Genomic DNA, 23281 nt, shown 5'->3' with positions numbered 1-23281 from the left:
AGCTGTTAGGCAAAATGTATTTATATCTAATAAACTTCCAGTGAATTCACAGTGTTATTGCAAGAAATTTCCTAAAGACTTTTTCTGAATTTTAGTGAACCTTTTGTTAAAAGTTTATAGATGGGATATACTTGCAAGGCTACCTGTAAATTAAGATTTTTTTCTTTTGTCTGCAAGTTTTTTTTATTACAGAATTTAAAAAATAAAAGGGGATTACCACAATGGCAATAAGATCCTGTTTGTCTGTAAATGCTTTTATGAGGAATTGATTGAATGGGATCAGCCATTGTGGTCCATGTGTGACTTTGTTATTGTTTTAGTAAGAACTAATCTACTGTTTGGAAAAACTGAGGTGGATGAAAATGATTGCAAAGAATACGTCCAGCTTTATTTTCACATTCACACATAAGCTTCCATAACGTGAATTGTTTCACGTTGGAGAAAAAAAAAAGGCTTATGGACAAACAATGATGATAGTTGCCTTAAAAAAAAAAACCAAACATTTCCTTAATATATTTTGCAGACATTCTGGTAACTATGCTAAAGAAAGAAAAAAAGAAAGCACAAGATGCTCTTTCCCAGCTTAATGCTGCCTCTGTTGGTTCCACAGCCTTGGAGCAGTCTCCTTCTATGAGCTTGGAAGAAAGTCAGAGTCCATCTAAATGTTTTAGTCTGAAAGAGGCAAAAGTTTTGACTTCTTCTGTTCCCAGACTACCTTTTCTTCCCAGAGCAACAGGTTAGTGTAATTAATTATGTGAACAGTTATTGGATCATTCCAATATGATTTACAGTATATCCTTCAAATGTGAACCAAAACAAAGAAGTTTTATTTTCAATACCAGTAATATTGTGCTAATTCTATATCTACAAATGCAGGGTTTTAAATTTAAAGGCCTCTAAGGTGCTGATGGCTTTTACAAACTTCTGTAACTACTCTGTTGAACAGCCCTATGGAACCATAATATAAATTCAGTTGCAGGCCCTTGATTCTTTCAGTAAATTCACAGAAGGGGTAATGAACATAATTCCCCCTTCACATAATGAAATGGGGGTATGAACATAATTCATTATGAAATATAAGGAAATAATATTTTCCCCTGTACGACCCATTTCAATTTATCTGTATAAGTGATACTACAGGATTTAAGTTCATGTTTAAATCATTGTAGAAGCAACTCAAACAATTGAAATAATATTGACCAGTTAGCATGGATTGCATAAGTAGGACAGTTTTTATAGTGCTTATTTGAAAAGGGTTAAGTATGGACCATTGCAATTTTCTTTCCTTGCATCATTTGAGCTGGCTATTTATGAAAATAGGTAACAATATTCTTGCAAGTTGTTAATTTCAAAATCCACGTTACAAAACTTCCAATAAATGTAGATAGATTTTTCTTGCATGGTTTCATGTTTTCTTTATTTGCTAGTTTAATTGTTCAAATAAAAATATGTTTTTGGTGTCAGCAGATTCTAGAAGTGCTTATGTTTTTGTTAGTAAAGAACATACCTCGTCCTAGATTGTTACATATGACTATTACATATTCATGGTTTATATTTCTATATACTTTTTATGCATTTTTGGGGTGGCTAGCTGAAAGAAAAGAGTTTTCAATGTGAAACTCAGACATGGCAGCTGGCAAGTAGAAACTTAGATTTTGCTAGAGTACTAGTGGGAATGGAGTTCTTAAACTATGTAAGGTTGTCAATTATGCTCTAAAATTGCATTGTAATTGAACTAGTCAGTTTTCACACTTGTAATTTTGTTTTGGTTGCTCAGTTACTGAGGAATTCCCTTTGCCTTCTACTTTTCCTATTTATCACCCTTCTCATTTTATAGGAAGGATTTATTTGGTTTGGTGTCACAATAGTATAAAGTAAATATAATCATGCCCTTATAACACAAAGCTTTTCATTATCTCAGAAATATGCCAGCAAATAATAGCTATATTTTATCCACAAATTGCTAGTATAATTGCATCTTTTATACAGTGGCACTTATTCTTCAGTCTTTAAAAAAAACCCTCATAAGCATTAGCAAATTCTTAGTATTGATCAATGCAGTCCCTTTTTACAAACATTGTATGGGCATGTTTGTATGAGTTTTCTTTGAATGTAAAGTAGGAAGTTTGAGCATGTCAGTTCAAATTGACTGGATTGTAGGACCTTATCACCTTCACTCTGTGCTGGCAAGGCCAGGCTGGATGGGGCTCTGAGCAGCTTGATCTAGTGGAAGGTGTCCCTGCTCTTGGCTGGGGGGTTGGAACTTCGAACCCTTGCACTCCAAACTATTTTGTGGTCCTTTGCTAAGTTTGGATGGGGCATCGTTCTCACTCAAGCACAGACCCTCATTTTTCAACTCTTGAAAGCCTGAAAATGATGTGCATCACTATAAAATTATCTATCCATTTCAAAATCCATCTGAACTGTATCTATATATATGCTATTTTGTCTATAGGCTTTAAGAATTCACTAAAGATTGTGAAAGGGCTCAGGCCTGAGGCAGGGTCAAACTCCCAGGTAGAAGCTTTCATGTAGTATTAAAGCTATTCTTCATCATTTAAATCCTTTGCATCCTTTACATTGTTTATGAAGATTTCAATTTACAGCATGAAGGCTATATGATATGCTAAATATTGAACAATTTAGCTTTTCTTTTTATTTAATTCTGTACTCTCAAACCTGCTATCAGCCTGATTTATTGCAATATAACATCATATTTCTAGTGTCTCTAATGTGTTTTCCATTTTCCTATCTCATTTCCTTATCCTGAAATTTAAATTAGGAAATCAAAAGAAAGTATAGGAAAAAAATATTTAGTTTAGCAAAATAATTGTTGGAATGTCTATCTAATAATTTGTTAAAAAAAAATATTTAGAACCATTTATTTATTTTGCAGTTGATTTATTGTGTAGCTTTACATTTGCTTGCCCAAAAACAGATCTTTACCATTCTGTGATAGAATAATATTCTTACCATTTTTCCTATATGATCTAGGACCATATCTAAATTGAAAGATATGTGCAACCAGGTTTCTTGTTTATCCTATCCAAACACTTCTTGAAGTAGGAGAAAGGCAGTAATACTATTTGACTGCTGAGCTTGATGTAATAATCTGTGATAACAGGAAATTTATCTTGATCTCATCACAGCAGTAAAACAATTCCTGGTCCAAATTTGTCCCTCAGCAGGCTGACTTTGAAGGTAAATGAGTAGTGACTCCTACAATGGTTAATGTTTTACAGGTACAGCTGTAATTTATCTCTTTTTAAGTCCATCCTGCATTGAATGTGCATGGTCTTTTCAGAAGAAACTGAGTGAACATAAAAAATCTTCACTGGTTTGACATATGGTATTATTTACCTTCCTGTACACTCTGCCTTTTCCCCACCATGTGTATTCCTGAAACTCTAAACAGATGCCTTTAATGGCAGTACAGACTCAAGGATTAACAAGGCCTAACACCCAGGTTTAATTTCCACTTAGGTTTTGGGCACCATTATATAATATTATTGGCTGATAATACTAAGTTTTAAAGAGTTTATTCCATGGAATTATAGAATTTTTTGGGTTATGTAAAGGTCCTTAAGAATCACCTGGTTTCAACCCCCCTGCCATCACCAGGAATGCCACTCACTAGACCAGGTTGCTCAGGGCCCCATCCAAGCTGGCCTTGAACATTTCCAGAGATGGGGCATCCACAACCTCTCTGGGCAACCTGTTCCAGTGCCTCACCACCCTCTGAGAAAAGAATCTGCTCCTAACATGTATTCTAAACACACTGTCTTTCAGTTTAAAACCATTGCCCTTTATCCTGTCACTACCTGTACATATAAAAAATCCCTCTCCCTCCTTTTTATAAGCTGCTTCAGAAAATGGAAGGACACAATGAGATCTCCCTGGATCCTTCTCTTCCCCATGCTGAGTAACCATAGCTCTCTTTGCCTGTGTCTTGATTTAATGTTGAAAGGTACTTTTTCTGAACAGGTATGTCTTTAGCTGCTTGTTTGAATATCATATTTGAAATAACGTCACTAGTAAAAGTGACATTGTTGAAAATGAGGTTTGATACCACTGGAGACCTAACTAAGAACAGTTGAAATTGAACTTGTGGATCATTGTTGTTTTGTATTGTGCTTTTTTCAGTTTGTGTCAAAGTCTGGATTAGGCTGTTCTTCTTGACAGCTACAGCAGAGGAATATTCAAATGCAGTGTCCTGGTAATGCCCTAGCTTTCTCTGCTGGTTTTGGGTCACATAGCATTGAATTCTGCATTAGTTTAAAATGATACCAGTTTACATGCTGTCAGATTTCTTTTTGTTGGATCTCAGAAGGCTTCTTTTAGGAAGGAGTGTATGGTAGGCAGGCTGCCTAGAAGCAGTGGAAGGCTGCCTGCTGCTGTCATTTTGTCAAGTCAGATGGCATCAGACAGTGAACAGACCAGAACTTGGTATCTCAGTGTAAATAGTACATCATAATATGGGATAACTTGCCTTTTAATACCCATCCTCCATCACAGAGAGCTCTAAATTATAAATCCATAACTACATGAGGGAGAGTGAGCAAAATAGTCTGACATAGTAGCCACTGTTATTATTGCATCATAATATCTTTCATGAATCTGAAAGAGGCATAACTGGCTATAAATTTAAATTGTTTCAGATGAACATTCCAGAAAATGCAAAGATAAGTTATTACGATAATAGACTGAGCATTACAAATGCTTCAACAATTTTGCTTTTAATATAATCATTTAGCTCATCATAAAGTATCTACTTCATCTTTAATTGTGTAAATAATTCATACCTTCTAGACATATAATTGTAGAACTACATATAATCTTCCTTAGGAGTTGAGTCAATAATAAATTAGTAGTTTCAGGATAAATCAGAGAATGAATGAGTCTAGCAAAACAAGAAAAAAATTAAACATCATCAGATGTTAGAGTGATAAATATTGTGTTGTATTTTACTTTTATGACATTATATCACTTCTTCTGTACTTCTTATTTTGGATTCAGTCTCTGATTTCAATAATTGCTGCTTACCTCTTAGGATAATTCTGTCAGCATAGAAGATGTATGATATATTTTTTTCCTCCTGATTTGTTTTTCTTCTAATATAAATAGTTTGGTTACCAGAAAACAGTGTGATTATTGTGACGTTTAAAAATACAGTAAATCTAAAGTAAGAGGTTCAAGCAATTGTACATGCTGATGGATTTGAGAGTGATTATTTTGTTCTCACAAAAGATTTGGTTAGGATAATGTTGTGATCAGTTTGAGCCGTTTCCTTTTTCTTTCATTGAGAAGTTGTGAAGTTTTTTGAGAGTTTTGAGAGTTTTGAAGAATTTACCTCCTTTGTATCCCATTCATGATTTAAGATCACTTTTTGCTCAATGCTATGAAAACACCTATATAAAAAAGTATTCCTGCTGAAGGACTGACAAGCTGGCTTTGAAATGTAAGATGAGAGATGGTTTCTATAAACAGATGATGCATATGAATATCATGAAAGTAATGATAACACACATACTGCTCATTTCTGAAAGCTAAATATTTTGTCTTGTATTAAGATATTTTAAAATATTTATCTTGTATATTTTATATATTTCTGTAATAATTTGGAGAAAATGCTTCCTTCTATTGTCTGAAAACAGAAAGTTCTCTAATGCAAAGGACTGACTGAGATTTTCCATCAGACTCTCTTATGTCTTTCAGTTCAGAGAAAAGGCAGGTCTCAAACCTTCAGAAAAATTAAATGCTTAGCAAACCCATATGTTTTCTTGGAGCATTTTCTGTGTCCAGTAGTGCTTTGGAATATCTGGGGGCAGAGTCTTGGCACTGTGCTCATGACAGATCTTTTGTTAACAAACACATGTAGTCATTTTATTGCTATTTGGCCTATAAAAGAGCTCACTGGTGCATTTAAGGCACTATTCAGAATTACTGTTGATCTTTCTCATTAGTCAGAAAAGAAAGTATGTTCTACATTTTCTGTTAAAGGTCCAGGAAAAAGTATACATTCCATTTGCTCTCCAGCTGAACTTCTACCAGCTCCTAGTAAGATGTAGTACATATTTCATTGCTACTGTTAAATCTTTGTAAACTGCTAAATCTTTGTAACAACTATTTAAAACAAGATGTGCTGTTTTGCTAATTTCCTAAGCATTAAATATTTTCTATAATGTAGAGTGATTATTTGCTACAATATATTTTTCATTATTGCCAAGTTTAAGGACCAAGCAGGAAGTATCAGACTTCACTGCTTAATTTAGTTGTTTTAAAAAGCCTTTGAAATAAATTCAGTAAATGGTAACAGTCAGCATAAGCTTTTGAACAATTTTATTGAACTTTACTTCTGATAAGCTTAACAAAGTTATTTTCTGGTATTTCAAGTTACCAGATAAAATATGTATTGCTAGGGCTCCAATTTATGTCACAATGATGAATGGCTGTCTATCATCAATGAGACACATTTGTAGCATGTAGCTATGTAAATTTTTTACTTTGTCATAAGCTGTTACACATTTTGGTATCTCTTGTCTTTAAGATCACAGTTTTATTCTTTTTTTAATCTTGTGATATAAACAAAAAGTAAAAATTAAAACCCAAAGTAGTTTCTAAAGCAAAATTACCCTCTTTAAATGTACACTGACTGCAATAAATACCAAGCAGACTAACTCTCTAAATTTATAGGAGACTCAACTAGCTCCTGGGGCTTGCTCTTTTGTTTGTTTGGGGTTTTTTCTACAAAATCTTTTCTTCTATCTGTACTGCTTCCAAGGGCTTTATTCAGTTGGAATTCACTGTAAGTCCACTGTGACTTTTGCTTGAGTGAGGACTTTGAACTGAACTCACTGAGGTTATTGAACAGCAAAAAAAGAACTGTGTTAAGAAGTTTGAGACTCCAGACACATCTCTGTAAGGAGCAACAGATGACTATTCATTGTGACAAAGAAATATAATTACATGTTATAGGATTTAAAGTGAGCTCTTGCAATTGATATTCGGTGAAAAAAACCTGTGTGTTGCAATTTTAGTAATCTGAACTAAGTGTTTATAAATATGAACATAGGGTTATTTTTATGAGATGCAGCCCAGATTTTCCTCTTAGGACCTTGGTCCCCATTTGCAACTTCATAGGCAAATTTTATAACTTATAAGGACTTAATGAGAGTGAGGAGAAGATCATTGCAGTAGTTTCACTAATTTTTCAGAGACACTGAACTTTACTTATATATTGAAAATGTTGTTATGTAAAAAAACTTATTCTTCCATCAACAGCCTTTTCTTTTTCCACATTTCTTTGGTTTTACAAAACATTTCTGTTTTTTTCTAAGATTCACATCATGTTGTTCTTTCTAATTCTCAAGTGGGAATCTCTTCTGATGTAGAACGAGTGTTTGGAAGCTTTTTAAAGATACTTTTTGCAGTTTTTACTGCCTTCCCCTTGAGTCTGTTTAGATGGGGAAACTTTGCAGTATTTTTATACTAGTTTACTGTTCTCTTATCCAGATTAGTCTGCTAAATGAACCTAGTGTTCCTTGGAAGTTCTCTGCTATTTCAAATCTTTTTGGCTTTCTGTTTCATTAGCCATATTTTGGCTGTCTAAAAATACTATTGGATCCTTCAAACTAACTCCTTAAAGTTGTTTTGGGGTTTTTTCTTTGGTGGCTTAAGCTCTTAAACTCTTGATATTTTAGAGGTAAAATATGCTTCTGAAAGTTTCTGCATGCTTGAAGGGTGATCAAATTCCTTTATATATTGACTGTCAGGTTTGGCAAATACTGTAAAACTTCTTCCATATTGTTGTTGTTATGAACACCAGTCCCAGAGCCACTACATGCACATTATGTATGCATATGGGTAATCAGAATACTAGAAAGTTCTTCTGTTAGCTTAAACTTTAGATATTTCTGTACAGGTATTAATAATTCTGCTAAATAATATAATAATCTAGATTTCTGGCTCTTTTTTATTTGTGAATTTAACATTAAAAAAATTTTCATTTTGTTCCTGGTAGAAATAGATATTTTCTTGAGACTTCTGTCTCAGCATATTTGACTATAAAACCAGAGTGGGAATTAGTGGAAATATCCCACAAATCCCTACCTTTTTTCCCTGATATTTGTACATTTAAGCAGGTTAAGTTTCGTACCAATGTTTCAGGCCAATTTCATGCTTCTGTTCCTGTACAATTTTTCCATTGAAGTTTTGTATGCCTGTTTGCCTCAGTCACAATTGGCTCTTAAGTTTTGGATGCTTTTGTTGAAAAAATTATTGCACAGTTCACTTACCTCTGATGCATCATCTTTTTTTCACTTACACTTTTAACTCTGAAATATCGACTTAGTAACTGTGCCTTTCGATTCAGTAATTTTCAGCCCTGCTATAAGTTCAGAAGGATACTTTCAAAAGAATAACATTATGTTCACAGGTTATATTGTAATTTATTATATATTGTATATTTAGGTTAATTTGAGAAAAAATAGACCATTATTGACATCTGTGTGGAAGAAGAGAATTTCCACACTTATACACTAAGTTTGGTAGATTTTACTTCTATATCAGGTAAAAGATCTTACTGATTTTCATTGCAGGGCTGGTCTTACAAATCTTTGACTGAGGTGCTCTGCTGTAACCATCTACCAAGCTACGCTGAAAACAGTCTTTGATCTTTTTGTTCAGAGTCAGGTAGCAGCTGGTCTAAGACTTACTTAAGGCAATTTTGGCATTTGAAATGATTACACAGAGTTATACAAAGAGCTGAAGTTGTTCTTTGTAAACCTGTGCATATCAAAGATCCTTCACATGCAGGTAATTGTGCCATTTTCCTGTAGCAGAAGTTATGTGACTGAAGAAATTATTTAACATTTGTAAGCATGCAGCAGTAATTCCAGCTCTTCTTCAAATCACTTGTATCTGACTTGAATGCAGTGAATGGTGGAGATAGGCATGACAAAACTCTGTCTATTTTTGTGTTCTGTTACACTGTGCTCATGTTTAACCTTCTCTCCCTTAGTAGTTTCTCTGTTTTCCATTTTTCCTGGTAATATTCTTCCTGGAGGTGAGTAATTTGGTGATGATTGAGCAAAACATTTGCTGAAAGATTTTGTTATTGTTGCTGTTGTTATTGATACTATGCTAAATACTCACACAAATAACCCTATCACACTGTGAGCCCCTTCCTGATTTTCAGCATACTTTTACTAAACCCTCATACAAGTAAAATTAAATTTAATCTTTCACTGTTTCCTAATCTTCATACTAATGTCCAAGAATTTTCTATAACCAGTGTTCTCAGCCTTTAATTTGTGTTGACTGTAATTATCTCAGGCCTTTTTATTTTGGTCACCTCATGGCCCTTGAACTGCTGCTGCATGTTCATGTTACTTAACTTGCTTATGGTTACTGTCTTAGCTATTGTAATGTTTATTGTAACCCTGTAATTCCTTAAAATAAAGATCATCTCAGAAACAGCATTCTGAAGTTCAGCGCAAGGCAAAACTAATACAGACACGTAATCTGAAAATCTGGTGCTGTTAGTATCAGATGCTGTGTTTGAAGGCTTCTGCAGTTTATTTTATTATACATATTATAATGTCACTATTGCTTTCTGCTTCCATTTTAGGCTTTCTACTACCAAGATAGAAAAACCTTTGAGAACATCAGTTTATTATGCTGGAAGTTGCAATAAACTTTCCCAATAATCTAAATGGGGAGATTAATATTTGTTATGTATTTGAAGCACAAATTTTATGAGGAGCAGCTGAGGGATCTGAGGTTGTTTAGCCTGGAGAACAGGAGGTTCAGGGTGGACCTTATTGCTCTCTACAACTACTTGAAAAGAGGTCATAATGAGGTGGAGGTCAACCTCTTCTCCCAGGTAAAAAGTGACATCTTAAGAGGAAATGGCCTCAAGTTGTGCCAGTAGAGGTTTAGATTGGATATTAGGAAAAAATTTTACTCATAAAGGGTTGTTGAGCATAGGAACAGGCTGGCCAGGGGAGTGGTGGAGTCTCCATCCCTGGAACTGTTTAAAAAATGTGTGGATATAGCAGTTGGATATGGTTTAGTGGTGAACATGGTGGTGGTGCTGGGTTGACTGTTGGACTTAAGAGATCTTGATCTTGGACTTAAATGACCTTAGAAATCTTTTCCAACCTTAACAATTCTCTGTATCTATGATTTACATTCTATTTTAGGAAGAGAGTAGCAGGTTTTTTTCTTATTCCTCAACAGTTTATCAAACCAGTTTCTCCATATATATATCTCAATAATATAGAGAATACAAAGAGGATATGTTCCTGTGTCACTGCCAAAATAGACAGCAGCACCACCTCCTGGGCATAAAAGTGCTGGAAATACCTGCATCTCTTCCAAAGCCACATAATTCACAGGAAGGGTAAAAACCCAGCATAAACTGCTGATTGATAACTTGTGGATCAGTTTGGGTTTTTTCTTGGTATCTGTTACTTAATGTTTAGATTAAGTGCAAAAGCACAAGATTTATTATTTCTTCCTGTTTTAACCTGCCATCATAATTCTGTACATGTATGTAGCCAATTCCCTTCTGATTTCTGATGTGTCATATGCATATTTAAAATGATAACTATTTAGACATTTATAGCTCAGCCTTTTGTATGTTTGTTTTCTGAGCACAACAACTCGGCCTGATAATTAAAACAACCACATGGCTGAACGAGAATAACTTAAGGGAAATAATGTCCAACTCTTGTGGGGAATCCCAAGTTTGGGGTCATAGCCTGTAAAGCTAAGTTAATCAGAAAAAGAATTGCTTAGAAAAATAGGTCCAAGGCAGTCATGAGGTTCATTGTATCATTGTGTGACCAAGCAGGATTTACTGTCAGGGCATCTGTAAACAGCCAGTGGTGTTATCTCTGTAGGCATATTGTTAGTTCCCTATGATGTCAGTTGGACCTAATCACATACCAAACACTCATGTAATGTTTTGATACTCTATGAATTAGAGCTTTAATGTATTTATCCTTACTGTTTGAAGAAGCAAGGTTAAGTCCAGAGAATTTCTTTCCCTCGTAACTTCCCTTGTAAATTGTTGCAGGTTGCTATCATATGTTGCTCTTAGGTATGACTTTGAGACTTTGAGTGATTTAATGGTAAATAAGACTGGATATAAAAATTAAGGTATTTTTCAAAGTAAAAAAAAAAAAAAAAAAAAGAAAAAGCCCTGATAGGAATTACCTGGAATAGTTATATTTTGGAATGTGGCCTGTTTGATTTTGATTAAAAATTTTGGCAAATGCTTCTTTGAGATTGGGATATTAACATATCCACTTCAATCCACAAAATTATTATGCAGCATTATAGGAGAATGGGAAGAACTCCTCACAATGTAGAGTACCATTCTTGAAGAGAAAGTTTACATGTAGTTTGTAATACAACTTTGTGGTATTTTAAGCTCCAATAAATAGGCATGTTTTAATCTGTGACTGACAAGCCCTGCATGAATAGAGCTTTTTCCAAATAAATTATTTTGCTACACCCTTCCATGCATTTGTTGCCATAGGTTTGATTCCTGCAGCGTACTCTGTGTAGAGCTACACATTTAAACTGGTTTGAAATTTAATTTGGTATTAAAAGTATCTGCTTGTTTGTTAAACAGAAATGATCTCTGAATATATGTAATGGCACAGTTCTACAATATTTCTCAAATTCAGCCTTTGGCCTAGAAATGTCAGTAATTTGGGACCTGCCTTTTTAAGAAACCCTGCTAGAAGTTGCATCTATTACAAAAGGGAAGATCTGTGGTCAGGCTATTGTTTCAGAAATGTCTTCAATGCTGGCATTCTCATAAGGTGCCCCAGTTTTCTTGTTTTCCACACTTAAGTCTGATTTTCTCCAAATTTTTAAAAAGAAGGAATAGATTGAAGGGTGCCAACCATGAGAGGAGATGTACGTTTTTATATTCCTATGGCTGAACTTGTTAACTGTAGCTCTTAATATTAAATCATTGAATTTATACTTACGGGAAGAAAGCTTGGGTAAATCGAGTCATGTCTTGAACTTTTTGAGTAAAATAACTTTAATGCTGGGTTGAAAATTTCTATGATAATGTCTAAAACAGTGGAGGGGGACTAAAAAAAGGGAAAAAATTGAAAAGACGATTGGTCTTTTATTCTCTCTTATGCTCTGTTTCTGGGCTTTTTTGATTCGAATGTCAGGAATCTTTTTGATCTGTTTAATGGAATAAATTAAGAGACCATGTGCTGGTTACAAATAGCAAATGTGTTTCTGAATACTACTTTTGTCTTTCTTGTGAAAATACTGTGGCTGCCAGGAAACTGTAGTAGGAGTAGACAGTCAAAGCAGTTCATACTACAATAGTTATTGTACCTCACACTAGACTGTCTAAACTTTGCGAGGAGAAAATTGATTTGGAAGGGGTAAAAAAGAAAGGGCAGGTATGGATTTGAGTTCTCTTTTATAAATAGGGTAGAAAGGAGCAAAAATGTGGCTTAGGATGTGTTCTTAATGAAGCTATGAATGAGATCAGAAATGAGAGAGACTGTAGATTCAAGGGAAAGAAGAACTAAGTTATTAGGAAATGAAAAGTGAACCCAAGAGAGTTAATGAATGGAAAATGGGTAGAGAGACAAGACAGTAATAGGTGTTTTGAAATTACACATGCAGTAAAATGGAAACAGTAGTTGGGAAGTGGCTGCTTGTCATCCTTAATTTACCGTAGCACCCAAAAGGAACTGAAGGTTCAAAGACAGAGGCCTCAGAGGAGTTACATTTTGGGTTTAACAGGGCTTCCTTAAATTAGTAGTGTTGTAGGAAGAAGAAGTACAGTTTTAAACTGATGCATATATAATTGTGATCCCTTTGGTAAATTTCTTAGTCTTTAAGATGGAAAAGATTGGTTTGGAGCCAAAGCAACAAGATTAATAGCAGATTTTATTTCTTTATTGATATTTTTAAATGCTTTGTTGTGAAAAACTGTGTTGTTACAGTCAAAGACCTAATTTTGTCATAATAGATATTATGCAGGGCAAGGTCTGGTAAAACACCTGTTAACAAAGTCCAAAAAAATATGATTTGGTCATTGACAGCCTGTTCAGATCGTCTGATGAGGATCATGTATTTCATGATTTTCTGTTGCAGCAGCCCAAGTGTTTGTTATAGAGGCTTTCTCATTAAAATTTCCTTTTTTTATCTGCCTCTGAATGAGGCATTAAGAGTGTCAATGCCAAGAATAACAATGACTATGTTGTGTCATGTTCCAATGAATGGTCTCTCTGCAGGCTTTTCATAAGTGACTCTTTACAGTGCATTTTCATTTGAGGCTGTACAGAGAGAGGGGAGGAAAAATAGCAAAATGGAAAAAAATGCAATAGTATCAGGTCATGCATGGATGAAGTAGTCAGTGTGTTTCTTGTTCGGAATCTGTTTGATACTATTTTTCCTGAGAAATGTAAAAATGAATTTATTATTACTGGACTGTAATGCTTTGAGTGTTTAAATATGTACTACTGGTGTACAGTTCTGGGGCTAAATTGAGGTTTTGTGTGGCTGAATGGAATGCCCAGCTTGGTTGGATTGAAAAATGTCATAAGACTTTTTTTCCCCAAACATTTCTGCCAAGTGCGTACAGGAAGTGGCTTTGGCAGTTGTATCCAAACAAGTAACTTCATTTCCTGGAATCTGCTTTTTCAAAATGTGGATTTTAGGAAAGAAAGTGTAAAGAGGGATGTTAAGTGGTAGAGGAAAGATCACCCCTAAAAGCCTCTGAGAAGAAGACACAAATTATCAAACTCCATTTTTTTTAGATATAGTCACAACAGTGTTATATTTTTTTTTAATTGATAGTTTATTTATATTGTAAAAATAATATTTAAAATCTATTGACCATGACTACATATAATTAGTGAAACCATTATGTTTATTACAGTCCATTTAACCATGGTCTATTATATGTCTGGTTAGTGTTTACTGTCAAGAAAGCCACAAAGTGTCTGAGATAAAGAGAACGACCACTCATGTTAAAAGGACCTGTTAGCAACCTCAGGTTTAGTAAAACTTCTGCTTATTGTCATTAAAAAAAAAAAAATAGAGAATAGTATAATTTTCAGATATAAAGGACACATGAGTTGATACAATATTAAACATATTCTGCTAAAAATATGAGCATGTTATCTGACTGGTCAGTGCTATTTTTGCACGCTATTGCGAGTACATCTTTTTCTAGTCTAACTTGATGGATTTGAACCACAGGTTTTTTCCTCTGGTTTTTGTTTGTTTGTTTGTTTTGTTTTGGGTTTTTGGGGGTTTTTTGTGCTTTTTTTGGTTGGTTGGGTTTTTTCGGTTTTTGTTTTGTTTTGTTTTTTTGCGGGGTGTTTTGGGTTTTGGGGTTTTTTTTGCCTATTCTCTTAAAGTTACTAACCTTAATGTTTCAGTAATAGTGCCTGCACTATAATGTAGTGCTGGATAGCTGCCAATAATATAAGCACAGCCTTCATCTTCCTAAACCCTTAATCTCAGGGTCAAATCATTCGTATTTTTCAGATGCTTAAAAAGCAGTAGTCAGAAGCTGTTTTGCATCAAATAATTTTTTAAGGGTTGTTGCTAATGAGGGACTATTTCAGAATTGCTAATAGGGACAAAGTACATTGAGAAATGTAGTAGCAATGAGTCATACTGTGATGCATCAGATAAGAACCTTGGAAAAAAATTTTAAATTTCCACTTTCTTATAAATAGTATTACAAAATCCTAAATTTTAGAGAGCAAAGTAAATACTTAGAAAAAAAGCACTTAATTTCAGATAAAGCTGCAAATTTCACAGATAATCAAGAAATCAGAATATATATTTTTAGTAGTAGATGTATTTACTTACTACAGAATGACAATATATAAAACAGCTTTGCATAACCATTGTTCTATGTAGAGTCTTTATCCAGTCACTAAAGGTTCTGTTAGTGGATGAAGAGATAGGAAAAAATGCATTGGAAGCAGTTCAGGACAATAATTAAAACATAAGTAAAGATAAGCAAACATGCATACCTTTCCCAAGTGGCACAGGCTGTGCTTGCTCTGTCATAAACAGCAGCTGCTGTAAATTTTGAGGGGAGTGAAAGCTTTACCTTTTGCTTTTCATATTTACTTCTTTTTATATTTTATTCTTCATGCAAGCATCTATTTTTTTGGCTTTGTAATGTTCACATTTTTATTGCTTAAGCAGACACGCTTCAGACAGTTGTTGTTAGCAGTTGTGCCCATTGACAACTTTGCCACTCTCATTATTCCAAAAGAAATAAAATTTCTTTGTAAGATTAATGTACAAGCTCCTGTTAACATTTGCCTTTGTATGTTTCTGATTTTTCACTGAATGCCTGTGATAAAGTGGAGTGTCTAACAGAGGTTGTTAGCTGGCTTATTCTTGTTGTTTGTCATAAAACAACTCAGCTTTCCACTGCATTATAGAGGCAATACATTGCATTGAATAAGATCCTAGACTGAGATGCAGGGCATCTGTTTTTTATTTCAATCCTTATTATTTACTAAGTTTGTGAACTTATACAAGTGACCTCATCTCTCTGAATCACTTTCTTCAACTGTGAAATAAATTAAGAGTGGCTTATCTTTCTTGATCACTTTGAGATTTCATGTTCAAAGGCCATCTGTAAGAGCAAAACCTTGTTTTTCTAACATTGAGGAGCAGTTGAAATTATTTGTGAAAGTAAGACAGTGAATTAAAGACAGTAAGATGCAGAAATTAATATAAAATATTGGAAGTCTTGACTCTTCATTTTTAGTCAAAATAATTATACAACCTAGTTCTTGAAATTATTTCTTTTCATTGATAGCTTATTTGTTTGAGAAGCTTTGCTGAAACTCTAGACTATGCTGGCTACTTAAAATTCTATACAAGCATGGGAAAACACATGGTATGTTTGATATTTAGTATAAATTCTGAGAGTAAGCTACATGCAAAACTGTCTCTAGTTGCTCAGTAAGAGAGAGAAAAGCACTCAGAGTGGGCTGAGAAAGTTGTCTTAAAATTATTGAATATTTTATCATGAATCTTTTCTTCTGCAATACCTCCCCACTTTGATCAGCACTCTTTATTTATGCCATTTACATCCAGCTATAATTCTGGGGAGAAATAATTCTAAATATTTTAGAAATTTCCTTTGATCTTTAAGTGTACAGAGAGAGAGTGACATCAGTTTGAATAATGACCAGTGGTTGGAAACAGAAGAATGTCGTAGCTTTGTATCAGAACTGTTAAAACAACTTTGCATTAGGGAATACTAGAAGAAAAAGAGTTCCGGGAATATATCCTTTCGATTTTCAGCAGGTTTATTTAATTAACTAAAGCCTGATACAAGAGCTCATGGCTCTGATACAGCACATTTAATATTGTAGTAAGGTTGAATGACTAGGAATGTCCATAATTTATTGTCCCCTTTTGATCTTCAGGAAAACAAGCAGTTTAAAGCCATCAAATAAACATAGGGTACTTGGCTTTCAGGAAGAATTATGCTATTATTCTAGTGATAGTCACTTATTTCAACAGATTTTCAAGGGGCAAAGCTGCTTTTAATTCTATGTCCTGACATAAGCAGATTTAGAGCTACAGAGGTTATTGGTTCAAAAATTGTCTTTTGATCCTTTGTTGCAAGTTAATTATATAGTTCAGTTGGTTACAAATTTTGGTTAAAAAGGAATTGAAAGAAGGTTCTTTTCACAGTGGGAATTGTGCCAATATAAAACGGAATTTGATTCAGATAATTTATATTACATTATCGGGTTTTTCATTTAGTTTTGTTTTTTTGGTAAGAGAAATTCTCCCAGATAGCTTCCGAGACCGTTGAATTTTCACCAGAAAAACTCTGTGGTATCATGAGCCAGAGAGACAACAGGGCATTCTTGCTTCCATGAGCAATCAGTTTTGCCTTTAATATCTCTGGTATGAGAATGTCATCACTTTTGATTAAAATGAGAGGTTTTTGAATCACAGAAATAAAAGTCAATAATTATAATTTGGACAAACCCAGATTAGTTTATTTTTAATTATGATTATTCTCAATTTTAATACAATAGACATGTTAGGCATCATAACAAAGTTTTACTTTTCTCTTTTTATTTACTGGGAGTCTATAGGCAGAATAAATAAAGCTGACAATAAATTAGTGCAAGCAGTTCTCTGAAGAGAACATATTTAGGTTATGTCAAATGCATTGCATGTTATTGTGTAATTGTATGCATATTGTATAAAAGAAAAATAATTTGTATTTTGAATAATGAAGACGTCCTTCTAATTTTTGGGGGAGGGAGTTTCACTTGTTTATTCTCAGGAGCAAGAAAGGCTTTGTGTCTCTCTGCTTATCCATAGGTTTATTGTGTACATATGTTGGCTGTCTCTTCAATTGCCATGAGTATATGTGGGGGAAAAAATATCTGCACCTGTTTGTTTGCAGGGTCAAAAATTTAGCTTCTAAATTAATTTGCTTTCCGTTCTCAATGTTAAGGATGGGAAAAAATGTGTAATCATGTAGTGCAAATATACACCTAATAGTAAGGGATTTGGAATCACTATAATTTTTCAAAGGCTCATGGAATTTATATATTTCTATAAATAGGCACCCACCAATAAGACAAAAAGACAAAAAATGGCCAAGAAATTGTTTAAGATGCATGAATACATTTCTGAAAGACAAATATTTTGTGAATTATTATAAGCAAGTAGATGTTGCCAAATTGTAGGTTTATTTTACCACACTCCAGTATCACATCTGACTTTTAGATCATGGGGAATGGCCGCTGTACATGAAGACAATGAATGGTTATTTTGCTGAATGTGGTTATTTGTTGTTATGGAAGCAGGACTTGCTTTTAATGGGATAGGCCACACTAACCCACAACTACAGGGCAAAAGGCAGTTCCTGCCTTTAGGGACAATTTAAGATGGAAGCTTCATCCAAAATTTGAACTAATTTTAGCATGATGAGGTTTCAGGGTTAATTTAGAGTTAATATGTGCACTTCTGTTTCAAAACTATACTTGTAAACCCTGACCTGGATATTCCTAATATTTACTCTGAAGACAAAAAAATAGCATGAATAGCACAGATCTTTTGGTCAACTTTGCGGCAATTATGAGGCTTTAGCTGTCTCTGGCTATTCATTCTCTCTTTGTTATGATATAAATCCATTCTCTGCAGCAGACCTGATCTCAAAGAAGGTGTCTTAATCCCTTCTTAATCCCAATAGGGTGGGATTTTACCTTGAGGGTATGGGAGAGTAGGAATTAATTGTCCAGTAATTTTACAGTGCTCACAGTTTTATGACTCTAAGCTCAAAACAGAAGTTTCTTTTCATTAAGAGTTCGTTAAGTTTCTTTTCATTTAGTAGTTCTTCTTTAAAATGCATCAAGATATATTTAACAAAAAAATCTCATTCCAACTTTTTACAGTAGCAATAACATAAATATTGTTCATGGCCAGCGTGACCCCCCTTACTGTAGCAAGCCTGAGACTGTCACGGGGAGAACTAACTTTTGATTAATATGGTCCTCCTCCATTCCCCTTTATATTACTTCTTGGTTCTGGGAGCAGTACTGTAGTTAGGCATAAAAGCTGTTCTTCATTCGTCATCCTAGAGGGCATCTACCATGCTCCAAAGACGAATGTGCAAAGAGGAAAAGGTCCAGGTGAATCCCTGGATTGAAAGGAAGAGCCTTTGAGATCTGTCTGCAAAGGGCTAGACATACAATATAGTAAAGAATAATCCTTTTTTAGCTATTTGAAGATTGCAGAACTGGCGGTGGGGAACTCTCGGTCTTATTAATTCAAAACCTGGAGATATTTATATATTTGAGTGGCTATTTTCACAATAATGGTGGACTTTAAGGATTGTATTTCAGGTGATAATAATAGTACTAGTTGTAGAACTTAACATGACTGGTTTTAATTACACTTTCAATTTAAAATATAGATTTTAAGCATTGCTTCTAGGTCAGATGGGTTATTAGAATCCTATGGGTTGGATTTTTTCGAAGGTTTCTCAATCTTCTCTGAGGAGTGCTTGTGCCAAGAGGAATAAACAGGGATATTTGTTTGAATTCCAGAAATATTTCTGTAGTATTAATGAAATTTCTCAAGCATTTTTTATTCCTTCAAGCCATCTAAACTAGAGACACCTCTTACCACTTACTACTTTTAGTCTTGATATAAGAAATGAGATTATTGCTTTTATCATTTTGTCATACATAAGAAATCCCAGATATACCACATACAAGGTTTTAGAGGCTTTTAGCTGGTACATAGGATTGGGTAGTGCAATACTAACTTTCATTGACCCTGATAACACTTCAGCCCAACTTCCTTCCATCTTCCTTCACTCAAATGTGCCTTTAGGTGGTGTTTCTTTTGAGCTGCACTGAAATAGCAAGTTACACATTTTGAGTATTCACTTAAGTATATATGCCCTCTAAGAAAAAATACATCCACATACTTAACTTTCTGCAGTTGCTCTGTGGTTTTACAATGACCATTTTTAACTTCCTTTGTGGTGAAATTGCCAGAGCAGAAGTACTGTCACACCTAAAGTAACTGAAGAGGGATACCAGTGGATGCAATCAGAGGATAAGAACTTAGAAGCATGAAAGCAGATATTCAGTTACAATAATGTATGTCTCATTCATTTATAACCAGAAAAAAAGGGTCACCTCACAAAGGCCTAGCTGTCAAGCTGAGTTTGTTGTCAGTTTTATGTTTGTTGATAAAAACAGTATTTCTGCTCAGTATATGAATTTTTCCCTGCAATGGTTGCTATATTAGTAGACTGTGAATGTATTTTTATTTAAATGAAACTTTTCGAAGTTGTCTGTAAGCTACTAAGAAAAGAAAATCATAGATTTATCTTAAAATTTCTTAAGCTTGGGCTGTATTAGAAGAATAGCAAAAGAAATGTTGGAATGGAGTTTGTCTCTGCCTTCATACAGATTTTTCCACTGGTCTCTGGGACCTGGGATAACAGAAGGCTGGTGGTGCTAGTGATGGCTGAAGTGAAGAAGGCATTCAGAAGCACTGCCTTTTCCATGGCCTTAATAACTAGGTTCCCCCACCTCATTCAGCAGGGGACCCACATTTTCCCCTGGCCTTCCTTTTGTCACCTGTATATGTATAGAAGTCCTCCTTGTTCTCTTAAGCCATTTCTTTACATGTTACCCTTTGTGTAGCCCAATACAAGAAAGGAACAGTTAAAGAGCATAACATCAGTACATATAAGGTGATAAGGTAATGTTGGCTGATAAGGTAATGCTAGGTCACAGATTGGACTCAGTGCTCTCAAAGGTGACCTCTTTTCCAACGTAATTGATTCTGTGATTCTATATTCTTATTGTACAGCTCACATAAAATCAACATGAATATCCAGTGGCACTGGAAATAGCCAATGGTTTCAGTCTTCACAGACAAAATATTTTTGATAAAAACAAAGGGAAGATACCTCATTCTTTTACCTTTCTCTACAGATTGAATGTACTAGGGATGGAAATTCAACTTTCCTTTTAACAGTTTTCAGTTGCATTTCAAACTGTCTTGCTATAGATGCAATTTGATATCCTAAAAATGTGATCAGCTGTTCATATATATTTTTCTAACAAGGACAGCTACTACTTTTCCATTTTGATTAATTTATCAATACTTCCATAGAGGCAGGATTTCTCTTTTTGCAAATGACTCCTAATGACTATAGATCAAAACCATGTGAACTTAAGTAAATTTAGTATTATATATTAAGAATGTTCAAGTTAATATTTATATTCGTGCTCATGGAATCTGAAGGTTTTATTCTTAGAATACTGAAAGGAAATACTACTGATGTGTTGCATAATTTTGTACATAAAAATGTGATGAGCATGCTATTTGTCATAATTGTCAGAAAAATGGATTTAAATTCTGAACTATTTGTTTTACTTTATCCCATTTTTAGTGAATAGTACGATTTTGGTAAAACTAACTGAAATATAGCTCTAATTTGCAGTAATAAATTATTTTGATGAATTCCTTTGCTCAAAATGTTTTATTAAAAATACAAATTACAACTTTACTTAAACCTCAGCCTTCCATACTGTGTTAACACTGATTCAGAAAGTAAGTACTCTTACTGCATGGGCTTTGCAAAACTGGTTTTAAAAAAGGATGAATATGGCAATCAGAATAGTTTTTTTCTACAGACTACAAAGATGTAATGTTTCCTTTACAATTTAATCCTTCAAGATAGATTTTTTCCCCATCCAAAATGAAATGCAGTCAAAAGAGTTCTTAAAAGCAGTAAAAAGCCTTTAACAGCTGATTAAAGTCTCAAATAATAAGTTTTACCTAAAGATAGCTGAGAGTTTTGTAAAAAACAGTGTGATAAAATTTGAAAAGCAGAAGTGAAAGTTCAGGAAAAAAGTTAGCCAGTTTGATTTTTCAGACCCCATTGCTATCTCCTCCTTTTCTGCTTTTGTCTGCTATTTCAAAACCACTATAGATAAAAAAATGGAATAGATGAATGTGCCTGGACTGGCAATAAATGCTCTCTTTCTACATTCACTAATCTTTGTGTTACTAAAATGCACTCTTTGTGTAACACAAGAGGCACAATGTCCTTAATTCCAAAGCAAATTCAACAACTTTTGTCAGGGTAGGTGTTTTGGAACATGCAAGTTACACAAGTGTTCTCTAAATGCCTGCTGATTTCTGGGCACAGGACTTCCATTTTAAATCAGGAGTTCTGGAGCTTGTCATGTGCCTAGAAGTCCTCAGTTGTGAGATTAGTTGAAACTACTGAAGGCTTTATTTTGTGTGTATACTTAAAGTGCAGTTATTACACATTGATGCAGGTTGTAATGTAGCAGTTACAGGATTCCTTCAGAGAGGGATAAAATGCTTCTTCAGTAGGTGAGTGCTTGAAATTTGTTGTGATCATTGCTGAGGTATAACATGCCTAATTAATTTTTCAAGTCTGGATATTGGTACATAACAGGCTTCTGTGTTCATTCTCAGAGATGAACTCCAATAAAGCTTCAACAGGGCAATAATCAAATTTCATTTTTTAGCAGATCAATTTTACTAATTTCTTAATTGCTGATGTTCAGCTTCCAAAAGATATAAGTGATGGAAGTGGTAAAGCTGTTCATCTTGAATATAAACAGATAGTAAATTTTAAAATTAGTTAATTTAGATTGCTGCCTGGCAAAAATAAATAGCTTACCATGAAGTTTATCTCATGGTATCTTCTGAGCTTCTCTACCTGAGCTCTTTGAGCTCTCTACCTCCGCATACTCCATTCAGTGCTGGTGTTCCTGCTGGGAGAGAAAAAAAAAAAAAAGATTAATTTCTCATGAAGTGGTCCTTGCACTCCTGTAGTTTATAGCATGAAATATTAAAAGAAAAAATAGCCCTAAGATGGTATTAATTAATGGTGTACCCACTACAGAGGATTTTTTTTTCTTTTCTACCTAAGGCGTAGCATAGAGAGGCTTCTACTTCAGAAAACCTCAATATCTTAATAAAGAAATAGCTAAAATGTAGTATGAAATTAAAAGTACAGTAAGTTTCCAAAACCAGATTGATGTTTATAACAAGTTCTTTTCCCTCTCCTAAAGTGTTCTGAAAATGAAATATGCCTCTTTTGTGGTTTATGGTGTTACTGGCAAACTTGGTGGTAGAAATTATTCTCTAGACACCAAAAATACATGCAGATGTCTACAGATGTCCCTAACAAAAAACTTCACTTGCATTTGGTCCAAGCTGTCATGATTCCACTGATGTAGGCTGTAATTTTGTAGAGCTCTTAAAATATTCTTATCCACCACTTGGAGTATTTCTTCTAAAATTGAGAAAGATATATTGAAAAGGAGAATTTACATACCAAATTTATCACTCAAAATAGAATAAAACATGTACATTGAGAAAGTTTTGAGACTATTCTATTTTTTTATAAATATGTTGGTCTGGTTGAAAAAGGCAGAAAAGTTTCTGAGCCTAAAAGCCCATTTTCAGATTTAAAACAGAAGTGGCAAATGTTGCTGCTACAGCATGTCAAGTACATGAATCATGTAAAAGCTAATTTAATTTGCTATTACTCAATCTTAATTGAAATCCTCATCTTAAGTTCAGTGTTCTAAATTTCATTTTAAATCAACTCAGAGTTGACACAAGTGCTTAAATATTGGCTCTTTCTTGTACTTAGTAAAACTTTTACAACTGCATCAACCATTGAAGGGAACAGATTTAGATTCCTAAAAAC

General features: G+C 34.1%; 1 protein-coding gene across 5 annotated transcripts in view; it reads left to right on the top strand.

Moving 5' to 3' along the window:
* The window catches only part of KIF6 (kinesin family member 6), a 159418-nt gene that overhangs the window by 65427 nt on the left and 70710 nt on the right, over positions 1–23281 (top strand). For all 5 annotated transcript variants that reach the window (XR_008436374.1, XR_008436373.1, XM_053973890.1 and 2 more), the window contains exon 13: positions 524–736. Coding sequence is in view for 3 of the 5 variants with exons in the window: in XM_053973890.1 (XP_053829865.1) it covers positions 524–736 (213 nt within the window). In the remaining 2 variants the exon portion in view is untranslated. The remainder of the gene's footprint in view (positions 1–523; positions 737–23281) is intronic.

This window comes from Vidua macroura, chromosome 3, assembly GCF_024509145.1.
Source record: "Vidua macroura isolate BioBank_ID:100142 chromosome 3, ASM2450914v1, whole genome shotgun sequence".
NCBI lineage: Eukaryota > Metazoa > Chordata > Aves > Passeriformes > Viduidae > Vidua > Vidua macroura.
Note: the sequence above shows the minus strand (reverse complement) of the source record. Positions and strands in the feature narration are given on the sequence as shown.